The 11,048-nt window shown below is 39.2% G+C and overlaps 1 protein-coding gene across 2 annotated transcripts; it reads right to left on the bottom strand.

The window, feature by feature from the left end:
- Positions 1-2,393: 2,393 nt before the first annotated feature.
- On the bottom strand, positions 2,394-10,822 carry LOC147761532 (uncharacterized). 2 transcript variants are annotated; one of them, XM_087012920.1, is made up of 6 exons: positions 8,013-10,822; positions 7,296-7,469; positions 6,626-6,919; positions 6,199-6,312; positions 5,523-5,731; positions 2,394-3,222 (listed from the first exon to the last, which is right to left on the bottom strand). In XM_087012920.1, exons 1-6 carry the CDS (start codon positions 8,128-8,130, stop codon positions 3,208-3,210), a joined length of 924 nt encoding a protein of 307 aa, XP_086869046.1. In that variant the 5' UTR covers positions 8,131-10,822; the 3' UTR covers positions 2,394-3,207. The 2 variants fall into 2 exon arrangements, with proteins under 2 accessions (XP_086869046.1, XP_086869045.1); XM_087012919.1 differs by lacking the exon at positions 2,394-3,222 and having other exon boundaries at positions 4,656-5,731.
- Positions 10,823-11,048: the final 226 nt, after the last annotated feature.

Genomic DNA, 11,048 nt, shown 5'->3' with positions numbered 1-11,048 from the left:
TGATTTTGTATCAGAATGAATGCTCAATGAACGGCCAGTTGTCGGCACGTAAAGTATTATAATTTTTAACTCTCAAATGGGGCCGTACTGCTGGACGCAGAAAGGACGCCGTCCAGTGTAAAAGGGGCTTAAACCAGCCCCGTCAATCAAACACACATTATGGTCAGTTGCGTCTTAGTTTAAATGCAGTCAAACAGGCAAATAGGCTTTAATTACGAAAATATTGCGCGTTTATTAATAAACTTTGTTTATTTTAGATCTGCTGATTCGAAAAAAAAAAAATATAATCCATTTCTACTACTTGCACAAAACGCGTGACCATACCAGTCCAGTGGACATTTAGGAAATTCACGGGAATAAACGCGTCCATATGAAAATAAGAGCTTATACTAACTTGAAACGGAATAAAAAGCGCACAATCATGGCAGTGAGTGAGCATCCCCCCCCACACCCCCACCCCCAACACCACCACATGCACACAATCACCCACGAATGTAACTGTCTTGAAAACATGAGGCAGAGAACGCCATAAATATTGTAGTATTATTCTTAAGCATCCTAAAGGTAGTCACGCAGCAAAACTTTTGTGTTCTTTAAAAAATCTGAGAATATATTATAGCAAATATAATACAATTTTAAATAATTGAAATGCATTTCTTTCTAACATTCAGTTTACGTACGTTTTTTGGTAGCCTCTCAAAGTTTTAAACCTCAAATATTGGAGACCATAATAGAGTCAGCCAAGGACACGTTTAGGGAACACGTTTGAACTCGTAATGATGGACATTTACAGGTGTAGGTCCAGTATAGAGCTTCTTGTAAACAGTTTAGAACCAAGGGACCGAACTTGATTTGAGGACCAGAAGAGAGGCTTTACATACGCGCACCGTTACTCCCCCGCACCGATACTCCCCCGCGTTGTTGTTTCCCCGCACCGTTACTCCCCCGCGCCGATACTCCCCCGCATCATTACTCCCCCTATGCAATTTTGACGAAACTGAGGATCGAGTAACAGAGTCAACCCTCCATTTAATTATACAGGTTAGGGTCAGTCTAGGTAAGTGGATCAAATCTACGACCTGTTTTAGTCCAATTTTTGCGGAGAATGTCATGTACCACGCAAGTCCTTTATGCGAAATTTCGAGTTCGCACGTATGTAAGCACGTACGGAGGATATTGAACATTTCCAATAGATTCTACGAATAATCTGCGAACAGCGAGGCCGCAAGCGTAATTTGCTCCCTTTCTAAGGAGTTTGCGATTGGTTTGCAAGAGAGACTTGCCTGGTCCAAGATGCACGCCGCAAGAAATGAAGGAGAAAGAGCCCTTTGCGAGTTGAGTACGGCGCACGCCCTCACATCTATAACGAACAAAGTCGAAAACACGACGGGACAGCGAGTATAAAAGGCGTGCTCACGACAGGGGCGGATTTAAGCCGTCTTCTGGGTCTTCCAGAAGACGGTCAGATTTTCAAGTTTACATTGAATGGTATCTATCTTTTTCTGTCGGAAGACGTGTCAAAAATGGAGGATGGATCCACAAAGATAATTTGGAAGACTATCAGAAAATATCTCTGGATCCGCCCCTGCACGACGCATGCTCGTGTCTCGACAATTTCGTTGTGCAACAATTTTCAAAAATTTTGAATTTTGCTCAATTCAGATTCTAATCTAATTCAGATTCAAAAGACAAGGGAAAGAAGCTTAAAGAGCAGAAAAGAAGGTTGGAGGAAAAAAAAAGACAGAAAACGAAGCGCTTTAGGACTTCTTTTTTATTACTTAATAATTTTACAAATATATCGTTGCCTGAAAAAAAGGACATAGCTGCGTTATCTTAGATTAAAACTAACTTTGCCTTAAGTTAATTAAAAAATAAAAATAAATATATAAATAAATAAATAAAAGGCCGTACAAGATATATATACAGTAACTACTGAGTACAGTAGGGGAACGAAATTAATTTTGCAAAAACATTTCTCAAAAATCACAAGGAAGAGCTGTAGACCTACGTACTGTCAAGCTGCACACTAAGTCTGAGATCGACTTCGTGTAACGTTCTCTATTTTTCCCAATATATTTCGAATAAAAATAGTCAATTCTGGGTCCCAAGAGGGTGGTGCATCTTGAAAAAAAAAAAGCATTATAGAAAGTGTTGTAAATTACGAAAGGGGTTTACAAAGCCAAGGGAATCTATGCCTTGGGGGAGTAGTGTTTTTGCGGAGTATCGGTACGCGGGAGTATCGGTGCGGGGGAGTATCGGTGCGGGGATGTAAAGAAGTGGGGGGAGTATCGGTGCGGGGGAGTATCGGTGCGGGGGAGTATAGGTACGTAACCGAAGGTCATTGGTCCGAAGGTTCATTGGTCCGAAAAACGGTAACATTTTCATCGTTTTTTTTTTTTTAATCAAGGGTTCATTGGTCCGAAGGTTCTGTAGTGAACATTCGGACCAATGAACCTTCGGACTATTGAACCTTCGGACTATTGCTACGGCCCCATTAATTTTATGAGCTGTAACGTCTTGTAAAACATTCCAAGTCCAATTTTTGACGAGTGTCGACCGCGCGGTTTCGGGCTGCTATCAATAGTCGGCAAAACTAAATGTTTACGGCGAAATACACTTAAATGGATATAGCCTCAGCTAAATAGCATTTGTTAAGCCAACCACCTGAATTTGGGTTATTAAATATTTCAGATTTTTTTGTGAAACGGGCACCGGACTGGCCCATAGTGACCATTTTCATGGCGTATCAAATTGAAGTCATTCCAGTTCACAATAACCACCGATTTGACAAAGCAAAGTCAGCCTTTGACATTGGTCCACTTTTCGGACACGATGGTTCTGTTATGCTCCTTGTTGACTGAATACCCGATCATTTTCCACCCCTTTCCAAGCAAAAATTCTCCGAGTTCCGGTCGCGTCAAATCTTCATAGAGTCGTATTGCGACGTATCCTCTTCCATAGTTCAGTATTTTAGAGTGCTGATCATAGTAATCGGAGTGGATCCCTTCGTAATTATCCGGGTCTGCAAGATAGGCCTCTATCAACTGCTTGTGGGTGTGGTGTCGAATTGGCATCATTTTCAACAGGTCAATATGGCCACACACCGTCAGTTCTCTATGGCAACCGATGACGTCAAGAACGCGCGGCACTTGAAGGGGGCTCGGTTCGCGGTGGCGGTGGGATCTTTGGGAAGTTGTTGGCGCGCAATCAGATGCACTGGATCTGTAATAACGTAAAACAATCGGGCTTTACATTCAAGATTAACCTCGTTTTTCAAAATTGTTGGCCTATAGCACAGTGCTCGGTAAATATTCGGGGAAGCCTGATTCAGAAGCCTACATGTGCTCTACACCGTTTACTGTAGGCCTACAATAGATTCGATTTCAAGACTATATAGGCCTAGAACTTGATATTTTTTTCTCACGACAGCAGTAGGCAGTTTGTCAGGAACTCATATATTTGTATCATGATCATGGCTACTACAGTAGCCTAATAGTACAGATATGAATTTTATAGCTTTTGTGAGTATGAAACTGGTTGAACATGGGCACTTCGTCGGAATGATGTGGAGGTTGTAGAGGGTGACCTATTTTATAATTTGATTAAAGACCTGTAATGTACGTTTAGCTTTCAAAAAATTATTAATTCAGACTGCAATAGGCATACCTTCACGTTTTACAGTGACCTAGATATTTAGACAAAGTGCACATATTGCATCTCATGATTATGTCAGTGAAACTAGTCTTTGTTTGGTGTGTCCTAGGGTGACTAGGATGGCCTAAGAACGTACATTAGAAGCTAATGTGAGTGGGTGAGGGTGGGGATAGAGAGTTTACCATCACGATATTTCGGATATTCATGCTTTCATAAAAAAGACCAGGAACCTGTTGCAGGCCCGTAGCCAGGAAGGGTTCGGGGGGTTCGAAAGAACCGCCCCTTTTGCTGGGAAAAGGTCCACTTTGGGTAAAATTGGATCAAGGTACATGAAGTTTTTATGGGAAAAGGTCCACTTTTTCAAAAAAAGAACCCCCCTTTTGAAATTTCTGGCTACGGGCCTGTATTGTGCATGCGTTCGAGGTGAATAAAGTGTGTCAAAGGTAACCACATACCTGTGTTTCCAAAAAGCGAACGACATCATAAAGCAAGTTTGACTGCCCTTGGAATTCAATCTACCAACCAACCAATGTTTGCGTCAAACTCCTTTAAGTGTAGTATAAACCTGACAATATTCTCCGTCCGCGATCTCTGAATTTTGTGTTATTGTGGTTTTATCACTACTGAACTCCCTTCGGCAAAATAGGTTTTATGTGCAGGGTGCATAGAAATAATTTGGAAATAATTTATGGAGCACGACTCAAAGTCCCCTCCCTCAGAAGAAAAAAATGATTCCCAACAGAAAACGAAAACTTTTTTTTTGAAGTATGATTGCTTTCTTTCGAAGTTGAGACATTTTATATAGAACATAAAAACTGGATAATGCTTAACGTTCCGAGCTTCCGATCAACACGGCAATATGTCCGCTGGCAAGGATAGCCAACGGCGTTTTATGACACACGGAAACCTTGGCTTGACATACAAAACATATTAAAGCATCGCTGTCATGATAATTAATATATATATTCTCAACGATGGCGTCTGAAAAGGGACGTGGGAAAAAAGAATTATTCATCGAAAACATGAGATAGGTAAATAAGAAATCAATGTTTGGGAAGTTGGGCAACCGATTGGAAAGTGGTTTGAATAACATCAGTGATTTTGTGCTGAGCCAGTGATTTTTACTGGACAAAGTCGTCACGTATTACATGTTGAAAAAAGTTAAGCTTTTCTAAGAAATATTTCATCATTTCAAAAGAAAATGAAAAACAAGTTTCTCCTAATATTTGGTGATATCAACGTATATACGTTTAAACATGCGCTTCTGTATTTCTCTCTTTTTTGAGTGAAAACAAAACACAAGATCAGCATTACCATTTAATGTATTCTGTATTAGGCGTGTAACACTACATGGTGCTAAAAATAACAGCATAAAGCAGAGGGAATCTTACGAAAAAAAAAAAAAAAAAACACTGCAAACTGTATATGGCATTTGTTGCCTTAAAGCACTACATTAACATGCAAAGTTCACTTCTGTTTTTCTTCATCGCCAGTTTATAAAGATTTTTTCCGGGTATTGGCATCTTTATTTTTTAATTTCATTTAAGCCGTAATTCATAGAATTAAGATAAGTAATAGCATGACTGCAAAGGGGTAATTGAATGGAAAAAAGCTTGAATCGAAACATAAAAGCACTTTACATTTGTATTTGGATGACAACACATTTTTTCTAAACACATTTTGAAAAAATGAAATCAGAGATGCATAAAGGCAATAGGCTAAAAGCCGAAAAGCGAAAATCGCACTCGTTAAAGATACGTCAGTACTTATCATGACTTTTAAAAATCATCTCAGCAGTCAATTTACTTAAAACCAAAAGCCCCGGATGGACAACCAACGTGGCAGTTGTAAGACTTCTTGTAACGAACCTCGTACACCCCGAAGCATTTGTTCACGAAGAAAGAGCGCTTGTCATTAGACAATCCGTGAGACCCCCCGCGTTCACACCTCCTACAGAGAGGGCGAATGGAGTAGTACTGCATTCCTTTGCCGAGGCGGCCGCAAGACTTTCTTTTTTTGCTGCCACAAGGGACGGTGCACTTGAAGGTGTCGACGCGGCAGATCTTTTTGTTGCAACCTAAAAGGCAAAAATTGTTGATTAATCTTTTTCAGTCCAACTGAAAATAAAATTCCCCGTATGATTCGCTTGCAATGAGCAGCGGGCAAAAACAATGAAATTTGTTAAAAATGGTGGAAGTTCCATGTCAGTTGAAAAAGAAAAGAAAATACATGTGATTTCTGGATGATGTGATTTCCTGAGTCTTCTGGATGACGTCAACTCGTGCGCACACACCAACAGTTTGTTAACCACTGAAATGATATAGACCCTACTGTGGATCCGATAGCTATTATCATCAGAAAAAAAGAGAAAAAAATCCTTCAATCATCCTTCAATAAAAAAAAAATGGATCTGGAATCCCCACCCCCTGGAAGTTTTAAAACATATACTATATCATAAACTCAGCGAAATCGAGATGCACGGACCAGAACGCGCCCGAACGCTTTGTTCACCCAGGGATAGGGTGAAGCAAAGAGTAAGCATACCTGATTCAGCGGGCCGCGGTTGCGCAGTGGGTTTGGAGATGATTGTGGTAGTTGTGCCTGAACTGGTTGTACTAGTTGTGCTGGGTGAGACTATTGTGCTGGTAGATGGTTGCGCTGCAATAAAAATGCGTACATTTCCAATGGTAGTGGCACAGGATTTCTGTTTGTGCTATGAAGGGTTAACGATAGTTTAAGAACAAATTGTATTTAAACCTTGTTTACAGAAGCAGATGAGCATGTTTTATGTATGAATTTAGATCAAAAAATTTTTAATAATCTTAAACTGTGTTATAATTTATTAACCATTCCCATTTTCCAATACATTTAGCTGCTAACGTTTTTTACATTAAGCAAATACTTTTTTATCTGTGGTACTTTTAATCTGGAGCGCCATTAAACAAATCTAGCAAGACTAAAAAGCTGCTACCTCCCCCAAAGCAGCCGAAACGGACTTCCAAATACTTGTAAGTTCCGACACACGGGTCTCCGAACACGCCATTACTTGCTTTCACAGAGCAAGCGTTCCTCCCGTTACACAATGTGCTCATTTGTTTAAATGATGTTGTAGCGTTGCAATGTGTGGTTTTGATGGACGGATGGGGGCATGCGTCGTCGCCAGGGCGCGTTCGACCATACAGGGCGTCCAAGACGGTTATTGAGAGCCCGCCTGGGCAGCGCATTTGGAGCGTCTTGGTCTCGCATACTCCGACAACGCGCGTGACTGAAGATAAAGTGAGTTATGAAAAGAGATGAAAGTATTTATTGCACACTCCATAACAAAATGAATGTCAAAAAAAGAAATAGTTCAATAACTGAAACCTACCTTCTCTCTCTCTCTCTCTCTCTCTCTCTCTCACACACACACACACACACACACACACAGACGCACACAATGAAAGGGTTTTTAATGTAGCCTTTAAGCTCAATAATAAGATTAATTATTTTTCAAGAGAAAAAAAGGTTTTAAGTTTTAGAAAAGACAAAAAAAAAAATAAATAAATAAAGACTTTACCTCGAAATTAGGTTAGCTCATTTACATTTATGATTAAAGAGATGACTATCAAATGTATATTTTTTATGATGTGAAATGTTGATACCTGCAGCAGTTCTAGACTGGGGTTGGTCTGTCTCCTCTAGGTCCACGTCAAGTCCTCTTACGTCTTTTCCGGATTCTTCATCCTCAACTTCCTCTTCATTGCTACTAACTAACGTCGAGTCTTCCTCTATTTCTGGATCCATGTCTCCATCGAAAGGGAGTCCTCCTGTCATATCTGAAAAAATATTAATAATAAGTGAAGAAAAATTGATGGATGAAAATTTGCGGAGGTTTGGTGAAACAAAGAAACGTTTTTGTTAATTTCATATTATTATATTTAAATTTATGTACGTTTTAAATTTCATTTGAATAAATATAGCCTATATCTCAAACCATTTATTTATATATATCTACTTAGTTTTTTTTTTTTTTTTTTTTTTTTTTTTTTTTTTTTGCTGGAGTTACTTCTCCCGTTACGATTTTAATATGTCTTTTCCAAGTGCCAGATGAAAGTTCATCATGCAATCATTTACCTGGTTAAGGCCAATTAATAACAAGCGTTGTGAAAAGTAACTTTAATTTTAACCGAAGTTTTAGTTTTTGGAACGAACGGTCACTTGAAATATTACGATTAACGCTCAAATGTGAATACTGAATTAAGCTAAAATGCGTGACGTGATCCATTTCTTGTTCATACGAAGTCCAAAATTAGGCAGCCTTTGCCAGTTGAGAATCTAATTCTGATTGTAAATAATTAGAAATTTATTCCATGCCTCACCTCTTGTCTCATCTTCAATCAGTCTGCTTAACTCTTCCACGCTGACCTCGGAGGTTGCGGCGACCACTAGGAGCAGCATCGTCGCTGCCATCCAAAGATAGAAACGTACCAAACTCATGATGATTCAATATCGTTGGCAATTCAAATCGAATTAGAATATATTATTTCGACGCTTGGTAAAATTTTCGGTGTGCTTCAGCAGAATCAAAAACCTGCCTTGTTCAGATCGCCGGCGGCTTTTCCAGGTCTGAATGCAAAGGCCCTGAGTTGACGAGTTTTATAAAGCTTTCCATCTCTTAAGTATGCGGGGGTGGGCTATAAACAATGCCTTGGTCCCTCTGTCAAAATTTCGATTGTTTTATTATGCTGTTGATTAATAGTCCTCAGACATCATAAACACATCCATTTCATTTTGAGTGCATTTTAAATTCTCACACTACAAGAGAAGATATTCAATTAGTAAAAACAGAATCAACTTTCATTTGTCGATAAAATTAGGCCTATACATTGCGCGATGACAGAGGACAACCGTAGTCTTCTTAAAAGAAATAAGTATTATTTTGAAAACAAAAGTCATGTCTCTTTTATATATATTCCATTTAATTGGACAGTTATCCAGTAAATCTAGTATCGAGATGGACAAATAATTGACCTAATAGTTTAGACCAGTTTTTGAGCTGTAGCCATTTTTCAGAGACAGCCCAGATAATAACTCTCATCTTTTTTATTAGCTGGCAAACATTCAAAAGGGTCGTAAGGTTAAAGGGCGTAGTATTTACCCGGACCCACAAGCTGCCAGTTTACCGAAATATAGATTTATTCCCCAGTCATTTGAAGTGTTTTCCGTCTGGGTCTATACGTGTTTCAGGGACGATTTTACCTTGTGGTTTTTCGGCCAGAGCACGTTCAGGTGGCGTCCCCTCCCTTTACTGTAAATATAATATTTATTTATGTCAGGGTTGTGGGGCAAAATTTACGACCTGGGCTCCATAACTCGAAAGCATCGCGCACTGCGCAAGCGTTCCTATTCCATAACTCGCCTATACTCGCCCCATATAATACATTGAAGCCTCTATGTGCATTCGCGATGCTTTCGGGTTACGGGGCCCAGGGCTCAAAAGCATCGCGAAATGCGATAGCGATACCACCCCTCATTTCGATACTATTATTGGGGTGAGTAAATGCCGAGTTATGGAATAGAGACGCTTGCTCTTGGTCGCAATTCGCGATGTTTTCGAGTTACTGAGCTCTGATGGTTTGCGGGGTTGACGTGAACGGTGTGCTCGATGCGAGTTATTCTTCATATTAGTTTTGTTCCCATGTTGGTTATGTTAATTTGTTGCTTGGTCTACCCAGAGTTCCATTCGTCTGTCATTAGGCCCACGTGTTTCATTTTTTTCTTTTCTCAGCAACTTCCGTTCCATTATTCACCCAATCACATCACATGATGCTTCTGTTTTATCTTCAGTTTTTATTTAGTGTTATTCCTTTTCATACATCTGCAGATTAATTTTATGTGAGTATATAGGATTACCTGGGGCAGACAAAAGCCGAGTTCCGTTAAGAGAGAGAGAGGAAAAAGAAGATCAAGAAGTTGAGAGAGAAAAGGGGTGTTTTCATTTTGTATCAACTTTGATGGCTTTCAAGTTTGAGGCTTCCAAACAAAAACCAACAGATCTGTGGGTTTTTCTGATGCTCTAATATTCAAACACATTTTCTTTATATAAAAATATATATTTATTACAACAAAGAGTGCGGAGAAAATAAAGCAATTCTTGAATATTTCATGACATGTTTTTAGAAACATTTCAGTAATTACTACTTTCTGGTCGAGGACTCTTTTCCATTTTAAGCCAATATTGTATTCATACGACCACTCATTTGAAAAAGAGACATCTGCGAGGAAAGGTCATCCAAACAAAATCGACCTAGGCCTCGTCGTATATTTGTGAACTTACGCTCAGCGACATAATAACAAAGTAGTCGCCAAGTAACTTGCAATTATAATATACTAACATATGTATAGCAATTAGACTGCATATTTGACTACAGATTATTAAATATCAAGATATCATGGAATGTAATTCGTTTGTTACAACAGGACTAAGCCCCGTTCTGAGCATAATAACAAATATTCAATACAAATGTAGAAACAACATATGTAATCCCTTGTGAAAATCTATCTACCTACCCGCTGAAAACTACTGTTAAGTATGCATTTTCATTAGTCAAGATTTATTAAGCACAAAATCTATAGTTTAACCATTATATTATTATGTCGATGAAGGACTGAGGATGTGTAGGGAGAGGAGGGAGAGTAACTGCGTTACTTTAGGTAGAGACTAAATCAGCATCTCCAGACTTACTACCTGTAGACAGAGACTTTATTGGACAAACAATGTTGAGGGTGTGTAGAAAAAAAAAAGGGGGGGGGGTCACTGCGCCATATCAACAGCTTCAGACCTATCACTTGAAGACAGTAACTTCATTGATTGGACAATAACACATGTATGCGTTAAGCTGTTGACTAGGTTACCAAAAAGAATGGGTGACGAGGGTGGCAGTTGGCTTGGGACCGTAGTCCGTTTTCCATTACGTTCTTGCAAATGTCAATGGCCACTTATAGTATCACTGACATGGGACCCTGGAGTTTCTGTGTACTTTAAAAGAGAAGGTCGGCCCCTCCTGGGTACGACCACTGACCTAAGAATCTGTATTTTTCTGTGTCTTAATCGCATATTGTCTTCTAGCTAATACGTCCGGAGAGCACGATAACTGCTAAGGCACGTGTATATATCAAAAAGGCATGCGTGCATATATATATATATATATATATATATATATAGTGGGACATCATTTCCTAATCTCGTGATCGCTATAAATACACATTTACAAATTATCACACCTTTGCTGATATGCTTATGTGCAATGTAAGAAAAACATATTCCATAGCAATGAAACTATGCTGTAACGCATACGATATTTTTTGCACTAACTGTGCGGCTACCAAAGGTCTCTTTTTTGCTATGGTAATAC

Source organism: Lingula anatina, chromosome 5 (genome assembly GCF_051362555.1).
Source record: "Lingula anatina isolate TDL-2025a chromosome 5, LinAna3.0, whole genome shotgun sequence".
In the NCBI taxonomy this organism is placed as follows: Eukaryota; Metazoa; Brachiopoda; class Lingulata; order Lingulida; family Lingulidae; genus Lingula; species Lingula anatina.
This window is presented reverse-complemented; position numbering and strand designations above follow the sequence as displayed.

Coding starts and splice junctions, on each gene's coding strand:
- LOC147761532 (XM_087012919.1), bottom strand. CDS start 8,130: ATGAGTTTGGTACGTTTCTATCTTTGGATGGCAGCGACGATGCTGCTC. Junction 6,313..6,625: donor TTTCGGCTGCTTTGGGGGAG/GTAGCAGCTTTT, acceptor TTTTTATTGCAG/CGCAACCATCTACCAGCACA. Junction 5,732..6,198: donor ACCGCGGCCCGCTGAATCAG/GTATGCTTACTC, acceptor TTTGCCTTTTAG/GTTGCAACAAAAAGATCTGC.